The sequence below is a fragment of the Onychomys torridus genome, chromosome 16 (genome assembly GCF_903995425.1).
Source record: "Onychomys torridus chromosome 16, mOncTor1.1, whole genome shotgun sequence".
NCBI classification, from domain to species: Eukaryota; Metazoa; Chordata; class Mammalia; order Rodentia; family Cricetidae; genus Onychomys; species Onychomys torridus.
The window spans coordinates 44,740,092-44,765,198 of NC_050458.1; the positions used below are offsets into that span (position 1 = coordinate 44,740,092).

At 39.8% G+C, this 25,107-nt stretch overlaps 1 protein-coding gene across 1 annotated transcript in view; it reads right to left on the reverse strand.

Annotated features, from left to right (window-relative positions):
- Dmc1 (DNA meiotic recombinase 1) overlaps positions 1 to 25,107 on the reverse strand; it is a 44,750-nt gene that overhangs the window by 14,492 nt on the left and 5,151 nt on the right. The window contains exons 4-11 of the mRNA XM_036208712.1: positions 25,018 to 25,100; positions 21,808 to 21,860; positions 20,069 to 20,110; positions 17,967 to 18,039; positions 14,211 to 14,302; positions 13,376 to 13,449; positions 13,140 to 13,254; positions 12,125 to 12,185 (exon numbers count right to left, since the gene is read on the reverse strand). Coding sequence (XP_036064605.1) covers positions 12,125 to 12,185; positions 13,140 to 13,254; positions 13,376 to 13,449; positions 14,211 to 14,302; positions 17,967 to 18,039; positions 20,069 to 20,110; positions 21,808 to 21,860; positions 25,018 to 25,100 — 593 coding nt within the window. The remainder of the gene's footprint in view (positions 1 to 12,124; positions 12,186 to 13,139; positions 13,255 to 13,375; positions 13,450 to 14,210; positions 14,303 to 17,966; positions 18,040 to 20,068; positions 20,111 to 21,807; positions 21,861 to 25,017; positions 25,101 to 25,107) is intronic.

A 25,107-nucleotide genomic window follows, 5' to 3' on the forward strand; every position in this document is an offset into this window, starting at 1 on the left:
AACATAACTACCTACAAACTTAACTAGAGTTGTACTTATTTTCTCCTCCATTCAAATTTCTTTTTTCTTGTTTAAACAAGTCCTCTCATGCCTCTATGCCTTCGCACATAATTTTCTCTGAAATGAGAGCCTCTTTTCTTACTGAGTTTACTCAAGCAGGTCTCACTCATCCCTCAGGTGCCTCCTTTTAAGACCCTGCAGCTCTGTTGTCTCCTGCCACGGTGTGTATTTTTATTAAAGCATTCTGGCCTGGGGTGTAGCTCAAGGACAGAGCACGTGCCCAGGATGTGCAAAGCACCCCTAGCATCACAAAGGGAAGGAGAAAGAATCTTCACTGTTATTTTATTTTATTTTGGTTTTTCAAGACACGGTTTCTCTGTGTAGCTTTGCGCCTTTCCTGGAACTCACTCTGTAGCCCAGGCTGGCCTCGAACTCAGAGATCCACCTGCCTCTGCCTCCCGAGTGCTGGGGTTACAGGCATGCGCCACCACCGCCGGGCTTTCACTGTTATTTTAAACAGTTCCTATTTATCTAATGTCTAGACAAGTGTGTGCCACACGAAGGAAGGCCTTTCATGAACACTGAGAAGATACTTGGGCTCTCCCTGGTCTAAGTCTTTCTGGATACAGGCTTGTAACATCTCTTCAAAGAAACTATACACTAAGGAGCATTTGAAAGAGTTTCTAACAGAAAGGCAAATATTAAACCGGACATAGTGGCACACACCTTTAATCCTGTCACTCTTAGAGTTCAAAGCCAGCCTGTCCTACATAGGGAGTTCCAGGCTAGCCAGGGTTAAATAGTGAGACCCTATCTCAAAGATAAAATAAAATTTAAAAAGAAAGGCAAATATAAAAGAGACAGCTTTCCAGCTCCCAGTTGAAGTAATCCCCCTGCTGGCTGTTCTAGAAACCTGTCCACAAGCAACAGTGGAGTTTCTAGGTAAACAGCCAAGATTTTCTTCTTAGCAAATTAGTTTGCTGTTACTAATGTGATCCCCTGCACACCAGGGAGAAGAGGTGCTATTGCCTGTCCTTGATGGCTTCAGATGAGCTACATGGAGAAATTACTACAGATGTTTCAAAAGGGCTGTGAAAACATATAAGACTGATATTATAGCTATAAAAGTTATCAAAATGATTGAAACTTTGTGACTGTAATCAAAATAGACTATGAAATAACATCAGCTGTAACTTTGAATTTCAAGCCAATTTAAATTTTGTTTGCTTTGTCAACAATTCTATGCACAACTGTATATGGAATTTGTAGCCCTTAAGATTTATTATGAAGGTCACCAACACTTTGACAATTTAATAAAAGATACAGAATCCCATCCAGCAAAGTGAACACACATACAAACATATATAAAATTTTTATGTAAGTTTAGGAGTGCCATTGAACCTCCCTTCTGACGTACACAAATATGAATAATAATAACCAAGATTTACTGAGTCCTCACTGTGTCAAAGACATTATTAAGTCATCTATACTTCACTTTGCTTGGATTTCATATTATTAATAATTTGGATTAAAAATTGGATTCTGGGGGCTGGGGATTTAGCTCAGAGGTAGAGTGCTTGCCTAGCAAGCACAAAGCCAGGGGTTCGATGCTCAGCTCAAAAAAAAAAAAAAAAAAAAAGTAAAAAAAAAATTGGATTCTGGCCGGGCGGTGGTGGCGCACGCCTGTAATCCCAGCACTCAGAAGGCAGAGGCAGGTGGATCTCTGTGAGTTCAAGGCCAGCCTGGTCTACAGAGCGAGATCCAGGACAGGCACCAAAACTACACAGAGAAACCCTGTCTCAAAAAACAAAACAAAAACAAACAAACAAACAACATAAAAAAAACCCAAAAAATTGGATTCTGCTAGAGGTCTATGTATAGGGAGATTACACTACTGGTCATATAAACTTCACATGTAGTTACATTTCTCTCTCTCTCTCTCTCTTTTTTTTTTTTTTTTTTTTTTGGTTTTTCGAGACAGGGTTTCTCTGTGTAGCCCTGGCTGTCCTGGACTCACTTTGTAGACCAGGCTGGCCTCGAACTCGCAAAGATCCGCCTGCCTCTGCCTCCCAAGTGCTGGGATTAAAGGCGTGCGCCACCACCGCCCGGCTACATTTCTCTTATCAGACTAGTTCTCTGTCTTTTTGTGGAGTCTTGAGCTAGCTTTATTTATGTTTCCCCTGAAAGAAGAATTTTCTGACCCAATCAAACTTCTGCTTAAAGGATGAACCCAAACAGTGGTCATCTAAACCAGAATAATAAGTGTATCCCTGCAAAGTCTCCGGGGTGGCAACATGCTAGTTTTCCCTCTGGAAGGTGCAGCCCTAATGTGTTATATGGTTTATGAGCTTTATAATTAAACTTGAGTTCAAAGTCTGGTTTGTTAGCTCTGTGGCCTCAGGAAAACTGTTGAACCATTCTGTTTCTGACTCTTTATGGGAAATAATAATGGTACCAACTGGTAGGACAATTGTAAGAATAAGATGAAAAAATTCAGGTCAAGTATCAGCCTAGTGACCACAGCTATTGTTTATCTGCTTTCCTAATCTTGACTCAAATATTTACTACCCATTTACCCAGTTTCTTTCAGAGCAAAATGGGGGGTAGGGTGGACTCCTAACCTTTTAGGACTGCTGTGAGGACTCAAGATACTACTACTAATAATAATAACTTATTGGGAGCCACTGTGTACTAGGAACCATGGCTACTCACTGATACATATTAGCTCTACCCTGACAGCAAACTTATCACATAAGATATCATCAATAAATGACAGTTATTATTTACTTAAACAGTTCAATTTTTTGTTTTGTTTTGTTTTTGTTTTTCGAGACAAGGTTTCTCTGTAGCTTTGGAGCCTGTCCTAGACTAGCTCTGTAGCCCAGGCTGGCCTCGAACTCACAGAGATCCACCTGCCTCTGCCTCCCGAGTACTGGGATTGCTGACGTGTGCCACCACCGCCCGGCTAAACAGTTCAATTTAAACAATCATCTTTCAATGAAACATAATCCAAGAAATTTTTCTTAGTATCTGTACTTCCTGACTACTGCAGCAGTTACAGTCTTGAGGTGATGTACAAGAAGGTGGCATAGCACCCCGCATTCTTCCAGAGGGCTTTAATTTACATCTATTTCTGACCAAGCTAACAGCATCAGAAAGCCTCCCACATGCCTGCTATAGCCTTTTACATTTTCTTCTCTTCTCCTTTTTTTCTCGGGAAAATGAGGGAGCAGGTGGGGGTAGATACTAGGAATAAGGAGGAACTAAAGGAGATTTTCCCACTTTAGTTGAACAGGACATAGCACATTCTATCACTCTGATTCCAACTCCAAATTAGCAGAGGTCATGAAGAACAGTTCTGAGATGAAATGGGATAGGATGGGAGAAAATAGTATGACTAAGAAGCGTCAACTTCACCTGGCGGTGGTGGTGCACACCTTTAATCCCAGCACTCGGGAGGCAGAGCCAGGTGGATCTCTGTGAGTTCGAGCCCAGCCTGGTCTCCAAAGCGAGTTCCAGGAAAGGTACAAAGCTACACAGAGAAACCCTGTCTCAAAAAAAAAAAAAAAAAAAAAAAAGAAAGAAAGAAAGGAAAAGAAAAGGTGCAAAGCTACACAGAGAAACCCTGTCTTGAAAAAAAAAAAAAAGCATCAACTTATTTCTTGTAGTTTTGTTGTTGTGGTGGTGGTGATAGTGGTCGTTAGGACTGATCCTAGAACTTTGTGCATGCTAGGTGTGCTGGCTATTTTTATGTTAACTTGGCACAAGCTAAAGCCATCTGAGAAGAGGGGACGTCAATTAAGAAAATGCCTCCATAAAATATGGCTGTAGAAAAGTCTGTAAGGTATTTACTTAATTAGTAATTGATGGGAAAGGGGTCATCCCAATTGTGGGTGGTGCCATCTCTGGGCTGGTGGGCCTGGGTTCCATATGAAAGCAGGCTGAGCAAGCCATGGGGAGCAATCCAGTGAGCAGCACTCCTCCATGGCCTCTGCATCAGCTCCTGCCTCCAGGCTCCTGAGATGAGTGACTGTCCTGACTTCCTTCAATGATGGAGTATGATGTGGACATGTAAGAGATATGAACCCTTTTCTCCCCAACTTGTGTTTTTTCACAGCAATAGAAACCCTAACTAAGACACTAGGCAATGTTGACGACCATGGGAGGCCTTACCCACTCTGAGGAGTGGATGGAGGTAGAGTGGGAGGGAGGTGAGGAGGTGGGAGAAGGGGAGGGAGGGGGAACTGGGGTTGGTATGTAAAATGAAAAAAATTTTAATAAATAAATATATTTTAAAAAACAAAAAGAAAAACAAACAAACAAACAACAACAAAAAGACACTATGCAAACACTCTACCACTAAACTACCCTGCCCAAGGAGAATCAACTTCAAAGTCAAAGATGTATGGGGTTCCAATCTTGACTTCCTTAGTTTTAGTTGTATGACTGGACAAACAGTAAATATTCTGAGCTGCCTACTTTTAAGAACCAGGAATGTGCATAATACCATCTTAAATTCTGGTCAGAGTGTAGATCTAGGGGAATGGGCTAGGGCAAGCCAGAGGGACAACAGGACTCTTGGTGCTTTTGATATGCATGGTCGAGTTGAAAATCTGAGAAGGGTCCATTGAGGAGATAAAGGCTGAATGAAACAGAATGAAGAGGAGGCTTTAACATAAGGGAAACGTGGGAAGAAAAGAGGACAGCCAAAGAGAACTTTTAAGAGAAGAGCTGGCTTATTAAAAAACTGTATGGTCATGCATGATGGGGCACATTAATCCCAATATTAAGGAGGCAAAGGCAGGCAGACCACTGAGTCTGAGGCTAGCCTGGTCTACATAGTGAGTTCTAGTCCAGCCAGGGCTACATAGAGAGACCTTGTCTCAACATCCATCCCCCCCCCCCCTAGCCCCCACCCCCCAAAAAAGGAGTATGTTTAAGAAGTTTTGTTAGCCAAGCAGTGGTGATATACATGCCTTTAGTCCCAGCATTCAGGAGGCAGAGGCAGGTGGGACTCTCGGAGTTTGAGGCCAGCCTGGTCTACACAGCAAATCAAAGACAGCCATGGCTTTCTCAAAAAGAAGAAAGAAAAAGAAAGGAGAAAGGAGGGGGAGGAAGTAGTAGTTGTTGTTGTTATTAATTAAATAATATATCCATCCTTTTTGTCTGCTCCCAAAATATGCACACACAAAAATTAAAAGTGCCCCTCCCATCTTTTAAAATTGGAATTCTTGTTTGGTGGGGTAGGGTAGGGAGAGGTGCAACCAAATATTGAGACTGGCTTCACAGAAAACACAGGAATGTGGAAGAAGGCTGAGTTACATCAGGGTCATATGAGAATTACATAAGATTATGCAGAACGGATGAGGTTCAAATAATCTAAACACTTTGCAATAAAACTACTATGCTAGTGACCCTAAACATATTACTACTACTACTACCTCCTCCTCCTCCTCCTCCTCCTCCTCCTCCTCCTCCTCCTCTTCTTCTTCTTCTTCTTCTTTTTTCTTCGAGACAGGGTTTCTCTGTGTAGTTTTGGTGCCTGTCCTGGATCTTGTTCTGTAGATCAGGCTGGCCTCCAACTCACAGAGATCTGCCTGGCTCTGGGATTAAAGGTGTGCACCACCACCGCCCAGCCAAACATACTGCTTCTTCATTTAAGCTGACAATGTAAGTCATAGATCAGCCTGCTTAATGAACTATACATTCACAAGCCTGCAAATGTTCTGGATGGCTTTTTGTTTAAGAAACATGGACACCATAGAAGTACATGGTGAGGTCATGGTCTCTCTTGCTACTTATTTGCCCTCACATGCAGCTTTTCAGCCCATTCTCTGACTTGTTATCTCTAAAATCCATCGACTGGATCATTGCAGCCCTAACGTCTGGATCTGTAGCCTCATCTACGAGCTGCTGCTCTGCTGTATCATACAGCGGCTCCTCGCCTCTATAATTTTGTTCTTTTTTAATACGATGTGCCATCAAGTATAATGCATAGGATACAAGCCTCAATTATTGTCAGTGTACTTGGGGATTCATACCAATTATAGTGATAATTCTCTGACAGGCTCCAGGCGAGCTGCAGCTTGGAGTTCCTCAACACCAAGAAACAAAGATATTTTATTTATGGGAGGGTTTCCAATAGCATTTGAAATTCTTTAGTTTAAAACTGTCCCCCCCTTTTTTTTTCATTTAGATGCAGTAATTTTGTACTTTACATGAAGACATGTATTTAATCTGTACTGTTATAATTTAATATACTTCAGAGCATACTAATTATAGTGAGCCTTGTTTCCTTACAGCTTGGCTAGGTGGAAGAGATATTTCATAGCAGACTTACCCAGCAGAAATACTAGGCTTTGTTACCTTATCTGGCTCCCTGCTTAGCTCTCTTCCTTATAAATCTCTTCATTCTGCCTCTCTCCAGTTACTTCCTTCATCGTCTTCCAGGAGTAAATTCAAGATGGTTTTACTCTTTTTGAAACTTTTTACAAATACAAGAAAAAGAACCTCTATCTGGCCTAATTTCCACTGATTTCTTTTACCTTGGAACTCTAGAGTGACAGGTTTGGCCTCCTCAGTGTTCCCTCCCCACACCTGAAGAGAGAACAGTGCTCTTTAACTTGTACTGTTTTATCTGAATGCAACCCACTTCCTCCCTCTGAGCCAATGAGTCATTTTCTCTTTTTAAAGCAAGCCTTAAAAATCTTCCATTTCTCTGTAGTTTAAAATTAATCTCTTTGTGAAGTACTTCATGTCCTGTGTACAAAAGACACTCCATAGAGAAAAGATTGCTTTAAACACTCAAGGACTACACAACAGATGATGTGATGTGGGACATACCAAGACTTTAAAATGCTAAGTTAAATAGCAAAGAAGATATCATTTATCTTTCTTCTTTATGGAAACAAAGGCTTTTGTCTCTTTTGTTTGCTAATTAATTCTCAGAATCTTGTAACCTAGTAGATTTTCAATAAATATTTGAACTAATGAATGGTTGGTTTTCTCCTCAATTTTTTATTTGTTTTTTGGAAGGGAAAGAAATTGAACCCAAGGCTTCCCACATGCTAAGCACACATCCTACCACTAAACTATACTTGCAGTTCCCTCAGTATTTTAGCTTTCTTTTTGCTATTTACAAAGCTGAGATATATATATATATATCTTTGGAGCTGAGGATCGAACCCAGGGCTTTGCGCTTGCTAGGCAAGCACTCTACCACTGAGTTAAATCCCCAACCCCAACAGCTGATATTTTCCACATTAGTTTTTTCCTGTAACTAAGTAGAAAATACTCGTAAGAGGTATTGAAAAGAAAGAGATACATCAAAATGCAAAAGAAGCAGCAGTTTGCTAAGGTAAGCTTTTAAATGCCTAAGAGGGCTGGAGAGACAGCGCAGTGGTGAAGAGCACAGGCTGCTCTTGCAGAGGACCCAGATTTAGTTCCCAGTGCCCACGTGGTGGCTCATAACCACCTGTAACTCCAGTTCCAGGGCATTTGGTGCCTTATTTTGGCCCTATCTGGTACCAAGCATGCATGTGTTGCAAATACATACATGCAGGTACTCAACTATATAAAGCAAATAAAAATGAATGAATAAACAAAATTTTAAATGCCTGAAGAGAAGCACATTCATTTCAGCACAACTTACAGAATTTGCACTAATGTATCAAGTATCTGTTAGTATCTATGCCTATGTCTCCTTTTATATGCACCTAATAGAAGCATTGCCCTGGTTTAAAGTAAAATCACCTTCTTTTTACAACATTGGAGCAATGATTAATTTAGACAAGATTTATTGACAGGTGCTAAAATAAATGGTGAAAGCTTATTGCAAAACATGATATAACATGATCTAAGTATCACCCACAAATTACTGAACTTCCAAGAGGTGTTTTTTTTGTCCTTTCTAATGAACTCTCACAAACACCATCTACTTTTGTCTAATTGGCTGGGTTTTTTTTTGTTTTGTTTTTTTGTTTTTTTGTTTTTTTCCAGACAGGGTCTATATAGATAGAGCTAGCTGACCTTCCACTTGGCTCCTCCTTCTGAGTGCTAAAATTAAAGGTGCACATCACCACAACTGGCTCAAGAATACTATCTTTTGTTTGTTTGTTTGTTTTGTTTTTTTGTTTTTCGAGACAGGGTTTCTCTGTAGCTTTGGAGTCTGTCCTGGACTAGCTCTGTAGACCAGGCTGGCCTTGAACTCACAGAGATCCACCTGCCTCTGCCTCCCCAGTGCTGGGGTTACAGGCATGTGCCACCACTGCCCGGCAAGAATACTATCTTAATGACATAGTCAAACTTAACATCTTGGGTTTTGGTTGTTGTTGTTTTGTCTTTGAGAAAGGATTTCATTATGTAGTTTTGCCTGGCCTGGAACTTGCTATATAGACCAGGCTGCCCTCAAACTCACAGATGTCCCTACTTCTGCTTCTTGAGTGCTGAGATTAAAAGTGTGCACAACCATGCCTGGACAAATTTAACATCTTTTTTGTTTTGTTTTGTTCTGTTTTGTTTTTTTGTTTTTCAAGACAGGGTTTCTCTGTGTAGCTTTGCGCCTTTTCTGGAATTCACTTGGTAGTCCAGGCTGGCCTCGAACTCACAGAGATCCGCCTGGCTCTGCCTCCCGAGTGCTGGGATTAAAGGCATGAGCCACCACTGCCTGGCCAAATTTAACATCTTAATAATGGGGCAAAATTGCCATGTTGTGCCTTCTAACATAATCTACTGAGAAAGTTCTAATACTACTTAGATATTTTTCCTGTCAAAAGCATTTTACATTTAAAATAACGAGAAAAAACAATCAGGGTCAGCTAGATGGCTCAGCAGATAAAGGTACCTGCCACAAAGCCTGACAGAGTTTAATACCCAGAATTCACATGGGAAAAGAGGAAGTTGACTTCTATAAGTTGTGTGTGTGTGTGTGTGTGTGTGTGTGTGTACATAAACAAAACATTTAAAAAAATTTTTAATCAACTTCAAATTGAGGGATCCTGAAAATAGTTGGTCTGTTGTGGCCTGTTGTTCAAAAATGTTATTGTCTTAAGAGGCTGGAGAGATGGCCCAGCAGCTAAGAACACATACTGCTCTTGAAGAGGACCTGAGTTCTGTTCCTGGCACCCATGTTGAGAGGCTCGTAAACTGATCCAACATCCTCTTCTGGACTCCATAAGCACCTGCACTCACTTATGTACATACTCACACACAGACACACATGCACATGATTAAAAAACAAATTCAGCTAGGCGTTGGTGGCGCACGCCTTTAATCCCAGCACATGGGAGGCAGAGAGAGGCAGGCAGATCTCTGAGTTCAAGGCCAGCCTGGTCTACAGAGCAAGTTCCAGGACAGCCAAAGCTGTGACGCAGAGAAATCATGTTTTAAAAAATAAACAAACAAAAACATACAAAAAAAACCCCACAAAACCTAAAAAATAAAATAAAAATAAATCTTTAAAAAATTTAAATCAAATGTCAGTGTCATAAAATCTAACAAGGTTGAGGAGCTATTTAGATTAAAGGAGACTAAAGTGACTCAATAAGTACATGTAATACATGCACTCAGCTGAGGACCATGAACCTAAAACAACCTCTTTACAACAATTATAAAGAACACTGTTGGCAGGGCAGTGGTGGTGCTCGCCTTTAATCCCAGCACTCAGGAGGCAGACCCAGGTGGATCTTTGTGAGTTCAAGGCCAGTCTGGTCTACAGAATGAGTTCCAAGACAGCCAGGACTGTTACACAGAGAAAGAAACCTTGTCTCGAAAAAAACAAAACAAAACAAAACAACAACAACAAAAAAACCACTGTCAGAACAACTAGAGAAACTTGGATATTAGATAGCATCATTGTTGATGTTTAAATAGCATCTGTTAATTGTACTGTGCTTATGAAGAAGAATGTCTTGCTTTTAGAAGACATATGCTGAAGTCTTAAGTGGTGAACTGTCAGTGTCTACAAATAATACTCAATAATCAGAAAAAAGAGACAATTCTCAAATGGTTCACACACAAAAAATAGAATATGTCAATATACGTCAGTGCGTGTACATATGGACATACATGACTTATGTAGATAGACAAAAAAGATTTCACAGATGTGCATTCACAGAAAAAGATTTTCACACACCAGCATGATGTACATGAGAGAGAGAGAAAGACAGAGAGACAAAGAAAGACAGAGAAGAGAGGAAGGGAGGGAGGGAGAGAAAGGGAGAGAGAAGGAGAGACTGTGTGTGTTGCAAGGATATAATACCCATTGTGGAACCTAAGAGAATGGTGTGTGTGCACTCATTGTGCTAATCTGCAAATTTTCTCTGGTTAAAAAGTTTTCTGAGTAAAACATAGGAAAGCCTTTAAAAGTCATTATGAACTCAGCGCTATTCAGCTGCTTATTCAGTCAAACATTTTAGATGGTTATAACAAACCTTCCTTTGAATTTTATGCATTCACAATCTTATTTTAGCTCTTTGCTTTGCTATTCCTTGCCATCTTTCAGAGAGCCATTGTATTCTTATATGTGGGCAAATACTTCAGCAAATTCTGAATATGCATTGTAAGACTGACATTGTTTCTATGAGCAGCAGACTTCTCTTGTGGGTTTCTTTTTTTTCTTTTCTTTTCTTTTTTTTTTGAGCTGAGGATCGAACCCAGGGCCTTGCGCTGTACCACTGAGCTAAATCCCCAACCCCTGGTTTCTTTTTTTTTAAAAGATGTCTCTTGTATATCTAATCAAAAGCCTAATTTTTGTTTTTAGTACATCAGCCTTCCAATGTTTCTGGAATGTAAGCTTTATCTGCCTAAGATCATTCCCTCTCCCACCCCCAGCTGAGGACCGAACCCAGGGCCTTGTGCTTGCTAGGCAAGTGCTCTACCACTAAGCTAAATCCCCAACCCAGATCATTTTCTTTTTTAAGATTTATTTTGTGTGTACAAATGTTCTACTTGAATGTATGCATGTATGTTTACCACCTGCACACCTGGTGCTTACAGAGGTCAGAAGGTGTTGGACTCTTGGGACTGGCATTAGGGATAATTGTGAGCCAACTGTATATGAGCTCGGACTCAAACCCAGGTCTTCTGCAAGAGCAACAAGTGTTCTAAACTGATGAACCATCTCTCAAGCCCCTAAGATCTTTTTCTTATTGTCCTTCAATACCCCTTTGTCTTAGGTCAAGTCAGGGAACCTAGTACGGATGACAGTTGTTAAAATACTACTTTATTCTATAGAGAATACAGAAAAAATAGGTTCTGAATAACAAATAAATGCTATGAGCAGTTATGAAGTAACAGTGTACAGTGTAATGAAGTAATCTGAATACACTGTGACCTCCTGAGTGTGATAACCCAGACTCAGAAGGACAAACATGGTATATACTCACTCAAAAGTAGATAAAGGACAATCAGACTGCAACCCACAGATCCAGGGAGGCTACCTAGCAGGGGGGACCCTAGGATGACTGTGGCTTATACTAAATTTTGGTTTTACCCAATCACTGGGCAAGCTTTAGTGAAACATTTCACTATTAGAATAAGAATCTGTACCATATCAAGTTGATAAAAGAATATGCTGGCTGTACTTTCAGGAGGGGAGACTAAAATCATTTTAGATTATGGATTAGCCTATAGAAAAATGTCTGCCGTCAATCAAACAGCGAAGGGGAAGATGAATAGGAATCTCACTTACACAACTTAAGTAAAACATCGCTCTCTGAACAGATGAAGATAGGTTTCTTCTGTCCCAGAATCTAATCAATATTTATATGGATAACTCAGCTATTATTTGCCTTAAAAGGGCTTATTGGGAAATGTTATCATTTTTACTATTTTCTACAGAGAAAGTATTTTACTGTTTAAAATACTGGGTTTTGAATTATATCCTGTTTTTATGTTTAAAAAAATGCACTATGCCTGTATCAAGGCTGATTATTATTGTAGTTGTTTTGAGATGAGATGACATAGCCCAATCTGATTTTGAGTTCACCATCCTCCTGCCTCCCAAGTGTGAGGGTTACACTCATGTGATATCACACCCAGATAAAGTTGATTAATTCTAAGTGATTTTATTCTATACTCTAACCTTTTGATAGTAATCTCTGTGAAATACAATATAAGGGCTTACGTCATAGTTGCTCCTGGATCTGCAGTCATTTGATTGGTCACAAAAACAGCAACATTATATTCTGCATCAAAAAATAAAGAAACTAAGAGAAGGCAATAAAAATACAAAGTTCATTGTTTAGATTTCAGTTTAGGCTGGGTGGTAGTGGTACACACCTTTAATTCCAGCACTCAGGAGGCAGAGGCAGGTGGATCTCTGTGAGTTCTAGGCCAGCCTGGTCTACAGAGTGAGTTCCAGGATAGCCAGGTCTACATAGAGAAACCCTGCCTTGAAAAACAAAAAGCAGATTTCAGTTTAGGAATCTTGCATCATGAGTTCATTTTATAAATAAGTTCTTGTTCCTAGCTGTCCTGGAACTCACTTTGTAGATTAGGCTAGCCTCGAACTCAGAAATTCATCTGTCTCTGCCTCCCCACTGCTTCTAATAAAGGCATGTTCCACCACTGCCAAGTTAAAAATCAACCTCAAATGGAATTTTGTTTTGTTTTTTTTCAAGACAAGGTTTCTCTGTATAGCCCTGGTTGGCCTAGAACTCACTATGTATACTAGACTGGCCTCAAACTTAGAGATGTGCTTGCTTCTGTCTGCAAAGTGCTAGGATTAAAGACAAGTGCCACCATGCCCATACCCATCTCCCTATTTTTCATTAATAATAAACTTTAAGTTATCATTATTGTTATATCAGAATCAATTTTAGTTTAAATAATCATCTAAACTATGAAAGTAATTAAAAATCTTATGCTTCTGATGTCCTTCTCAGCTTCTCTTCAAAATATACTATAGAGGGCCGTTGGTGGTGGCGCACGCCTTTAATCCCAGCACTTGGGAGGCAGAGCCAGGCAGATCTCTGTGAGTTCAAGGCCAGCCTGGGCTACCAAGCGAGTTCCAAGAAAGGCAGGGCTACACAGAGAAACCCTGTCTCGAGAAAAAAAAAAAAAAAAACAACCAAAATATACTATAGCAAACATAGTCAACAGATGCTATGTGACACTGCCATTTTATTTTAAACATCTACCTTCTGAGATTTTTTGGAGTCGTGACAACATCTGGGCCAATTTTTGCTGCCGTTCAGCCAATTCCCCACGGCCACTGAAATCCACTCGAAAAAGTGCCATTATTGAGTCAATGATCTGCGCAAGAGTAACATAAAATCAAACATGCATTTTAAAATAGAAGGAAGATGCCTATTTAAACAGAATAGAAAAATGTGGTAAATAGCTCTATCAGTGAACATTATTTAAAAGCTTGTACCAATAGTTTGAAAATGCCAGCTTCTTCATGAAACTTGGCTGCAACATAATCAAGTAGCTCCATCTGATGTTCACCTGATGGGAAACACAGAAAATGTTACAAAAGCCAGAAACAGAGGCTAAGCTCATGTATGTGTTTTGGGGAGACAGGCAGATAGAGTTCTTCTTTCCTCCCAAGTATACTTTACTAGTAAAGACTGCATATTCTGCTTGAGCATATGTGGCAAAGGTACCTTAGCAAGAAGAATGTTCTCTAGCACTCAGGAGGCAGAGGCAGCAGATCTCTGAGTTCGAGGCCAGCCTGGTCTACAGAGCCAGTTCCAGGAAAGCCAAGGCTGTTACACAGAGAAACCCTGTCTAGAAAAACAAAACAAACAAAAGAATGTTGCTCTGGGTGGCTTTAGTTCACTGGTAAACCACATGCTTAGAATATGTAAAAGCTGAGGTCAGGCCCAGTACCTCAGGGGGAAATACCTGACTGTTACGCTACATTTCAGAGACAACAAGTAAAGAATTTGAAGACATTTGAGTACCTTGAGGACTCAACAGATGATAACATTGATTAATTTGCAGATTTTTTTTTTCAAGACAGGGTTTCTCTGTGTAGCTTTGCACCTTTCCTGGAACTCACTCTGTAGCCCAGGCTGGCCTCGAACTCACAGAGATCCGCCTGCCTCTGCCTCCCGAGTGCTGGGATTAAAGGCGTGCACCACCACTGCCCACAGAAGATTTAACACAAGGAAAAGGAGTGAAAATATTGTATCAGCAAATGGTAAATTAGTGTTGTCAACCTTCCCATAACTCAAGTTTAAAACGCAACTGTACAGGGTTCTTACTAGTATAGGCACGAGCATAGAGTACATTGTCCAGTACTGCATCATGGTCTACGTTGAAGCGATCAGCAATGTCACGAAGACGATCTGGACGGCTGGAGTGTGCCAAGATTAAGGTTCCAATAAACCATTTCCAAAGAAAGTCTAGATAGCTACAAAAGGTAACGCTGAGAGCAAGTAAAACAGCTGAGACATAGCAGTGGTCCAGAGGCAGTCAGATGCCAGTGATTACTTAAGGACTGCCAGAACCTCCTTTCTCTAAGTGATTCAACATACCCTAGGGGACAACGAAGGGCCACAGAGAATGGGAAAGCAGAAATGAAATATCAAGTTTTAAAATAAGTTTAGAAGCTAGTTGTGATGTCCCCCTTTTACAAGGACACCTAGCAAAGAACTCAGGATTATACAGCAGAACAGTTAAAGAGAATAACTAGAAACTAAGGTTTGTGAGTCTCTCTGGTTCACAGCTCTATAAAAATAGACATATTCTAGAACACTAATGTCACTGAGTTATAATTCATCACTTCAAATTCTTCATTGGTTCAAAATGAAATAGTTTATAACATTCCACTAATAATGTGTGGCAAAAAATTATAAATTTGATGACATGAAGTAAAGGGTAAAAAAGCAACCTCGGGGCTGGAGAGATGGCTCAGCAGTTAAGAGCATTGGCTGCTCTTCCAGAGGACTCAGGTTCAATTTCCAGCACCCACATGGCAGCTCACAACTGTCTCTAACTCCAAGATCTGGAACCCTCACAGACATACATGCAGGCAAAATGCCAATGCAAATGAAACAAAAGTAAATAAATTTAAAAAAAAGTAACCTCAAGGGTCTAGAAGGGACTTGATTTGATTATGCAGGTTTTTGTTTTTTGTCTTTTATACACCTTCTAAAGAAGTTTGTAGCTTTCTGAAATTAGTAAATTCCTGTATACCCGCAAAGATACCCTGGAAGATGCTAATAGTCACTAACCAGTAAATTACAGAGAGTAATCAACACTTTATTCTCTGGTCTGTAGTGACTCTAACAGTGTTGCAAGTGAAATGAAGAAACAAAAAATGAATGTCTGTAGTTTCATTTTCAAATAAATCATAGATAGATGGATAGACAGACAGACAGACAGACAGACAAAATAAAATTAAGCTGGGTGGTGATGGTACATACTTTTAATCCTACTACTCGGGAGGCAGAAGCAGGTGGATCTCTGAATTCGAGGCCAGCCTGGTCTACAGAGTGAGTTTCAGGACAGCCAGAGCTACACAGAGAAACTCTGTTTCGAAAAACAAAAACAAACAAAACAAAACCCAAAACAAACAAAAGAATTGAGCTTACACTGAGGGGAAATACAAATCAATCTATAAGTATTTACTAACTGATTACCACATGGAACTGACCCGCTATCAGTGTAAAGTACTGCAGAAAACAAAGAGTAATAAGAATCTATGTTCTAGATAAGTTTAAAACTTACAAAGACAAAATATAAATGTAAAAAGAAAAATATCAAAGACAGTAGTACAGGTTGAGAGACCCCAAGAGACTAAGATGAGAGATTCTCCTCCTGAATTTCCCTGTGCTCTTAGCTATTTCCTTCCTGTCTTGGTAAAGTCCAGACTACAAGGGCCATCCCCTCTCGGAGGAGCACCCTTAGCCAGTCAGTCCTTTCCTCCATGAACTCCAGCTGAGCCCTTCTTGCTGCAGCTCCAAACATTCTACCCTCCTTTCCCTAGTTAGATGGTTCCTTCAGAGACTTCTCATGCCCAGATTCCTCAGCATTCTGCAAATAGTTTTTGGCTTATTTTTCTTCCACAGGAGTATTTTTGATAATAAATTCTACAATAGCCCAGGAAGGACAAGATTTTCTGAATTGGATAATTACAGAAAATCAGTAAGAGCAGGCCTTGGTATCTATGAGAGGCTTAACAAGTTGTATGATTCAGTAAGATGACGACATGAGAATAGAGAAAGCAAATCCCTTTTAGGATGGAAAGCAACATGTGGATTTCTCTATGGCCAGCCAAGCCAACAGTCAAAAGAGTAAGCAAAGCAAAAGGCATTTCAGACATACCAGGTCTGGGTTTACCACCTTGGTCACCTTCCTAAAAGCAGCACTTAAGGTGCTTCAGCAAAACAAAAGCCAGATGCTCTGGGGATGTGAGAGGCCTTGCTGACAACACAAAACCTTCACAGCCTAACGAATGTGAATGAAATGTTTTTCAGTTTCCAACATGTTTAGCAAAACAAGCATGTTTATCAGGATGGGATTAGACTGGAACATTCTCATCTCTTTGCCTCTAATTGTGACAATGTTGAGAAATAAGCCTGGTGAAGCAGGCTGGGCTTCGGTGTGAATAGCTTTAACTCAGCAGTGTAGATCTTACATCTTCTGAACCTGGCACCTCCTCAAATCACTGTGTAAATCAATTATACATTGCCTCCCTCCCTTGCTGTTTTCATCACCCCAGACTCCACTGCAAATGTTCCCTGAAACTAATTCCCAACTCTACTAAACCTTCTCATCTGCTCTTTTCTTCACACTTCAAATTTGCTTGCCTTCCACAACCAGACTTCCTCCTACTTTCTCTGATTGTACATTCCTCATTTAGTCCTCTTCATAAATACAAGCATGCATCAAAGTTGTAAGTTATCTCTACCCTCTCTTTAGTTAATTCATCCACATCTCCAACTCCACCCTTTCCTCAGAATTTCCCACTGTCATCTGTACATCCTCTTGCCCCTCATGTTCAACACACTACCAAGCAACATCAGTTGTCCTCAGCACCATTCTGCTGTCTGTCTAGATGAGACTCAAGGTGGCCTCTCAGGCCACTCTCCTGTCTGCAGTTTCCCTTGCTAATGCTTTCTGTCCTTTTCTTTCTGTTTTTGTCTTCATTTGTTTGCTTGTTTTTCGAGACAGGGTTTCTCTATGTAACAGCCCCAACTGCCCTGGAACTTACTATGTACCAGTTTGGCCTCAAACTCACAGAGATCCATCTGCCTCTGCCTCCTGAGTGCAGGGATTAAAAGCGTGCACCACCATGCCCATGCCCATGCCCAGCTGCTGCTGCTGCTTCCTCCTCCTCCTCCTCCTCCTCCTCCTCCTCCTCCCTCTTCTTCTTTTGGTTTGTTGTTGTTTTTGTTTTTCGAGACAAGGTTTCTCTGTGTAGTTTTGGTGCCTGTCCTGGATCTTGCTCTGTAGACCAGGCTGGCCTCAAACTCATTAGAGATCTGCCAAGTTCTGCCTTCTGGGTGCTGGGATTAAAAGTGTGCGCCACCATTGCCCAGCTTTTTTGTTTTTATTGCTTCCCATCTAGGTAACATTCCCATTTTCTTAGGCTTTTGAAAAAAATATCTAATTGATTTCAAAGTCCTTCATGTCTTTGACCCAAATCACCTCCTGGCTGTGCTTTCTGGAATGCTTTTCTATCAATTAAACTGCCATACCCTCTGTGACACAAACAGCCCTGACCCTTTCCTTCTGTATATTTAAGCTCTTCAAATCTTCCCCTCTACTTGAGGCAAAATCTTTGGATATTAAGTTTTAAAAATGATTACGATACAATTTCATCTCATGTATTTGTTTTGTAGAGAGGTAATCAAGCAGTGATGTGAGCGCTTGTCAGCACTGCTGTCCCTTGGCTTCTGTCATTGTTGTTGATTACTAGGATCACTACAAAAACCATACAGAAGACACATTCTCTTTTGTAATAATATCACTCTACCACACTGCCTCAGGACTTGTTTAAATAAAAGGGTTACAAAGTATTTTCTGTATCAATGAAGATAATCTTTCCTCCGGAGTAGCCGCCTGCTCCTGGAAGTTGCGCTGTCACTAGGGAACAATTAAAAATTAATATTAACGTGAATGAATAAACTTTGCAGAAATAAACACAGATTAGCCTTAAGTTTACACTGGTTGCAACTCTAGTAAACTTAGTAAAGAACAGTGACCCTTGGCTTCTAAAATGATTGCTACATTTCCACTTCAGTAACTAGTGGTAAAATAAGTACTCTGCCAGGAGAATAAAAATTAGCTGAGAATTTTAACATCTCTCACAATGGGAAATATTTGGCAAAGCCAATTCTCCCAAGAATTAGAATTTAAATGTTACTAATTTTATTTTCATAATAACCACAAATATAATTTATGCTAAATAATTTATTTAGTTACCTTTCAATCGCTGTCCATATTTAAATGCATTTACTTTGCATGTGTATATATGTATGTGTACTGTAGGCATGTGTATCTGTTCATATGTGTGTGCACATGTATGTTCACCTTTTATGATTCAGCATCTTTTACTGAATATGGAACTTACTGATTGCACTAGACTGGTAGGCAGCAAGGTCCAGGAATCTTCCTGTCTTAGTCTCTCCAGCACTGTGATTGTAGGTGTGTGCTGCAGTGCCCAGCTTCTTACAGAAGTGTTATGGACGCAAACTTAGGCCCTCATAATTATGTGGCAAGCACTTTTCTCACCTAAGCCATTTCCCCACAGCCCAAGCATTTATTTATTTATTTTTTAAAAAGGTAGGTTCTCATGTATCCCAGATTGGCATCCAACTTACTATAAGGATGACCTTGAAATCTGATCCACCTCTCCAGAGCTAAGATTATAGGCTTCAGCAGGTTTATACAGAGCTGGGGATTGAGTTTAGGGCTTCATGTATGCTAGACATGATTCTATCAACCAAGCTCCATCCCTGACTCATATGTATTGTATTGCAGTAGTTAACATAAAGAACTACTTCATACTAGGCATACACACTATTTCATTTACTTTTCAAAACTCCCCCAAGATTTGGCACTACTATTATTATTTCAGCTTTACTATTAGGACAATTAAAGGGGTAAAGCAACTTATCCACAGTCATACAGCTATCAGTGATAGAACCAAGACATTTTGATTCTAGAACACTGGCCCCCTTTTCACTTTTTTCGTGTATGTTTGTGTGTTGTGTTATCTTGTGTATATGTATGTTCTTTACATGTGTTAGGGTGTACATCAGAACCCCTTGTAACTACTTTTCTATGTTCCTTTTATTTAAGTAAAAAAATGCAAATTCAATCTTTGTTAATAAGGAATTTGTTTATTTTGTTTTAGAAAAAAATTATATACTTACTCTTTTTAAAACTTATATCTGCCAGGTATGGGGGTACATACCTTTCGTCTCAGCACTCAAGAGGCAGAGACAGGCAGATTCCTGTGAGTTCAAAACCAGCCTGGTTTACACAGCAAGTTTCAGTCCGGCCAGAGCTATACAGTGAGCTCTGACACAAAACAAACACCCAAAATTATATTTATTTATTTTAGGGGCACATGATGTGATGCCATGATTGTGGAGGTCAGGGGACAATTGTGGGAGTCGGCTCTCTCCTACTACCATGTGGGTTCTAGAGATCAAACTCAGTGTCTCAGATTTGGAGGCAAGTGCCTTTTTATCCAGTGAGCTATGCTGGGCCCCAAATTTACTTTTATGCTTCTCTTTGGACAGAATGCACCCCATAGGCAGTAAAGTATTCTAGTCTTCAATAAATTTTGTCATTGCTGTTTTTTAAAAAGACAGGAAAGATAGATAGGAAGAATTTGATACACTGGGTGCCTCTCCTGCCAATTCACCACAAACCACAGCCCTTCTCCATGCTTCCATTCAGTTCATAGTGCAGCATAACAACGCACTCAAACACACACATTCCAAAACTATCTGTGTGACCACGGACTGTTTACTTAACCTCTTGAGTTTTGTTTCCTTGAACATTTGGTTCCACTGCATACGATCATGTAAAATGCAGCAGAGGTCTAGTAAGTGAACGTTCTGACCATCACTGCTATGTTGTTGATGTTAGAATGTGTTCTTACCACACAGGGTATGAGACAGCTGAGTTTTTCCAGTACGAAATTCTGTGAAATTTAGAAAAAGGAACTTTGAGAAAAGTATAGTTACTATTTATATATTTTCACTAAACAAACAAAACTAGTGGTCTAAAGCAACTTGTCTAAAATGCCCAAGGTTCCAAATTTCATCACCAGTATTCCCCTCTACAGAAGACCTCACCGCTTTCCAATCATCAAATCTTACTCTTAAAGGGGCCTCCTATCACAAAAGGATGCTGCATGTATGAATACCAAAAGAGAGAGAGAAAACAAATTCATCCCCTCAACATAAGTACTGTTTAGGTTAAAGTTAATTTAAAGCAAACTTTCCATAGGACTATTCACACAAATGACAGTTTAAGACCGGACCACAGAAAGGACAGCCAGGCTCTTTCACTGTGCTGAGATCTCAAGGAAAAACTGATGTGATCTTGAATGGTGTCAGTCATCCTTAGTTGCCAGCAGAAGCAAATGTTCTCCATAGGAAAACTTCCCTAATCACTTAGGTCCACTGAACTCTCAGTTTAAATTTTTTAAAAGCTCATAAATAAGCCGGGCAGTGGTGTCGCACGCCTGTAATCCTAGCACTCAGGAGGCAGAGGCAGGTGGATCTCTGTGAGTTCCAGGCCAGCCTGGTCTACAAAGCGAGTTCCAAAGCTACAGAGAAACCCTGTCTCGACTGTCTCGAAAAAACAAAAAACAAAACTATATATATATATATATATATATATATATAGAGAGAGAGAGAGAGAGAGAGAGAGAGAGAGAGACAGAGAGAGACAGAGAGAGAGAGAGAGAAATTGCTAAGATTGACTCAATAGAAATTAGTTCTCTAAGACTGCAAATACTGGCTTGTCAGATTCAGCATGTAAAACAAGCTATACATGGATTATTTGTAAAAATATAGCATATAGGCCAGGTATGGTGGTGCAGAGCTTTAATATTAGCACTTGGGAGGCAAAGGCAGGTAGTTCTTTATGAATTCCAATCGAGTCTGAGCCATACAATGAGACCCTGAATTCTCTCTCTCTCTCTCTCTCCCCCCCCCACACACACACCATGCCGTATATACTATAAACTGAGAACAAATTTATTCTCTATATTCATGGGATATGCATTGCCTAAACAAAAGATCAACCTTATTAAGTCACCTTTTGAGGGGATAAGAAAATATTCAACTTTTTTTTTGTTTTTTGTTTTTGTTTGTTTGTTTGTTTGAAACAGGGTTTCTCTGTGTAGCTTTGCACCTTTCCTGGAACTCACTTGGTAGCTCAGGCTGGCCTCAAACTCACAGAGATCTGTCTGGCTCTGCCTCCCGAATGCTGGGATCAAAGGCGTGCACCACCATGCCCACCAATTTCTTCATATAGTAACCAGAGATAAGAGAAGAAATATGTTAATGTTAAGCTGGGCGGTGGTGGTGCACACCTTTAATCCCAGCACTCAGGAGGCAGAGGCAGGCAGATCTCTGTGAGTTTGAGGCCACCCTGGTCTCCAAAGCAGTTCCAGGAAAGGCGCAAAGCTACACAGAGAAACCCTGTCTCGAAAAACCAAAAAAAAAAAAAAAAGCTAATGTTAATATATATTTTCATTTTAGCTTGGAATAATCCTGTATTATAATAACTGACACTTCATAAAAATTTCTGAAACAGGAGCTTATTTATTATATATTTATTTATATATAAACATGTCATTTCACATAAAATTATTAAGGTTTTACCTACCTCCAAAAGCTTCTGTTATTGCCATACTTTCAATGCCACCTCCTAGTAATTTACTGGAAACAGATATAAAGTTTTGGTGACAGAATATAAATACAAATATCAAGAAAGGAAAAAAAACTATCAAGAAAGGAGATGAGCTAGGTGTGGGGGCACGTGCCTTTAATCCCAGCACTCGGGAAGCAGAGGCAGATGGATCTCTGTGAGTTCAAGGCCAGCCTGGTCTACAGAGTGAGTGCCAAGACAGGCACCAAAACTACACAGAGAAACCCTGTCTCGAGAAACCAAAAAAAAAAAAAAAAAAAAAAAAAGAATGGGAATTCATAGTTGAAAGAAATGACAGTCACTGTTTAGATCAGAGGTATGAATAGGAACATGAATAGTATTTATAAGCCCTGTTCTGAGTATCAATAGTAAATGAGTCCTTAAGGCAAGGCTTTATGTCCATTATTCTTTCGAATTAGAATTAAGAGATTTGTTAAGCTGGGTGGTGGTGGTGCATGCCTTTAATTCCAGCACTGGGGAGGTTAAGGCAGGAGGATCTCTATGAATTTGAGGCCAGCCTGGTCTACAGTGCTAATTTGAGGACAGCCAGGGTTACACAGAGAAACCCTATCTAAAAAAACAAAAAACAAACAAACAAAAAATGTGTTTTGTGGTGCTAGGGTTTGAACCAGGTCTTGCACATGCTAAGAAAGCCTGAACTACACACATGCAATAGTCTTGGTACTAATCAAGTTTCTCAAAGTGTGCATAGATAATGTTTCCAAAAGTTAACTGAATATTCAATTTTTTTTTCTTCAGGCATGTCTCTCTATGTAAACCAGGCTGGACTGGAACTCACTATGTAGACCAGGCTGGTCTCAAACTCACCTGCCTCTGCCTCCTAAATGCTGGGGTTAAAGGTGTACACCACCATGCCCAGCTTTGATTTTTTAAAACATTTTAAAGCATCTTTTAATGATTTATTTGTTCTTATTTTATGTCCATTAGTATTTTGCTTGCATGTATGTCTGTATGAAGGTGTCAGATTCCCTGGAACTGGAGTTACAGACAGTTGTGGGCTGCCATGTGAGTGCTGGGAAATGAACCCAGGTCCTCTGAGAGAGCAATCAGTGCTCTCAACCACTGAGCCATGTCACCAGCCCCCAGCTTTAATTTTTAATATGTTCAGAAGTGTATAAAAGACAGACATTAGGAGAATCCAGTGATTGTCATTGTTGGTTTAATCTCACCTAAAACCAAATTTTAGGCAGACCCTGTCAGAAAAGAAAATGTTCAAAGAAAGTATGCTGTTTTTTTGTTTGTTTTTGTTTTGTTGTTGTTGTTTTTGTTATCTTGAAACAAGCTGAGACATATCAGGAAAGAGGAAATCTTAATAGAGAAAATGTCTCCATCAGATGGCCTGTAGGCAAGTCTGGAGGGCATTGTCTTGATGAATGACTGATGTGGAGGCCCGTCCACTGTAGACAGTGCCATTCCTGGGCAGATGTCCTGGGTGTAATAAGAAAGCAAGCTGAACAAATGAAAAATGGAAAAAAAAAAAAGATTTTGAATGCAACTCTTCATCTTGAGAAGAGTCAACTTGAAAATATCAGTTTTGGAAAATATCAGTCAAAATTTCTGGTATTTATGTTGAGAAGCTAAAAAAGCAACCCTAAAACTTACCTGTGAAAGCAGCCCAAATTATTTGAGATAATAAAATTATTTCCTTTGTAAAATTCAGGAACATTTAGAATTAGGTGAAGAATATTATTTTAAATCTAGAAAGATTTAAACAGATACAAATCAAATCCATACATTACTATTACTATTTAGTGTTTGAGAACTTTTTTTTTTTTTTTTTTAGGTATAGTAGTGGTGATATGATGGTATTAAAAATGAGAGTCCTGGGCTGGGCAGTGGTGGTACATGCCTTTAATTCCAGCACTTGGGAGGCAGAGGCAGAAGGACCTCTGAGTTCCAGGCCATCCTGGTCTACAGAATGAGTTCCAGGACAAGCCAGGGCTACACAGTGAAACCCTGTCTCAAAAAACCAAACGAGAGAGAGAGAGAGAGAGAGAGAGAGAGAGAGAGACAGACAGACAGACAGACAGACAGACAGTCCGTCCTCTGGGCTGTGCACTTTAGCTTAGCATTCATTTATTCATTTGGGTCTAATAAGTAGCTTAGACTTCATAGTCTTCAGCCTTTGGTCCTAAATCTGCCCATCCTACAAGTCCCTTATTTGTGATCTATATTTTTCTGATCTTTAGACCTAAAACCTAGGTGCCATCCTTGGTAACCCCACTATACCTTAATTACACTTCATTAGCAAACACTGCTTGTTCTATAATTAAAAAATGAACCATATAGCATCTTTCACAAATATACTACAATTATAGGCTCTTGAGGGGAGAAGATAAATAAGTCAGGGAGAAAAATCTATAAACCACCTTTTTTGTTGTTGTTGTTTTTAGACACGGTTTCTCTGTGTAGCATTAGCTGTCCTGGAACTCACTCTGTAGACTAGGCTGGCTTTGAACTCACAGACATCCACCTGCCTCTGCCTCCCAAGTGCTGGGATAAAAGACATGTGCCGCCACCACCTAGCTAAATTAACCATTATAAAAAAAAATAAAGTTGGGCTCAGTGGCCCTGGCTGCTTGGAAGCAGGAAGGTCACTTGAGTGCCTATATTTCACATCATCCTGGATAATCTAATGAGAGTCCAAAAAAAAGATAGATGAAATATTTGGGGAAAAACTCATTATAATCAATTTGGGAAGAAATGGCAACACATGTCAGAAATCATAAAATTAAATGAAAAGGGATGCTAGAACCACTCCTGTTGAGGAATAAGCCCTATAGCACATTGTTTCTTCTAAAATAGTCACTCTATAACAACTGATTTTTAAGTAAACACAAAGTGGGAAATGAAAGTTTCTTCAACAAAGACAGAAAGGAATGGAATGTAAGCTGATATTTCAAGTCATAGATAAATAAGGGCTAAATTAGAAACAACTTATAAGCATGAATTCCTTGAAAGAAATGTAATCTGTTCCTACAAGCAGCCTGGAATTTGCCTCACATTCATCTTGGAACGAACACTACAAACGCCTTCAAAGGAGGAAACTGCTTCTACTCACGACAGTGGAAACCATGATGAGATACAGGAAAAGAAAACCGGACTCCAAAGACTGTACTAAGTGGTAATAAAAACTGAGATACACACTCAAATTCCTGACTGCCAGTGGTGATATGGAAAACCATCTTCCTCTTTTCGCTGTACTCAAATGCAGTTAGGAATCCTGGTTCCTAAAGA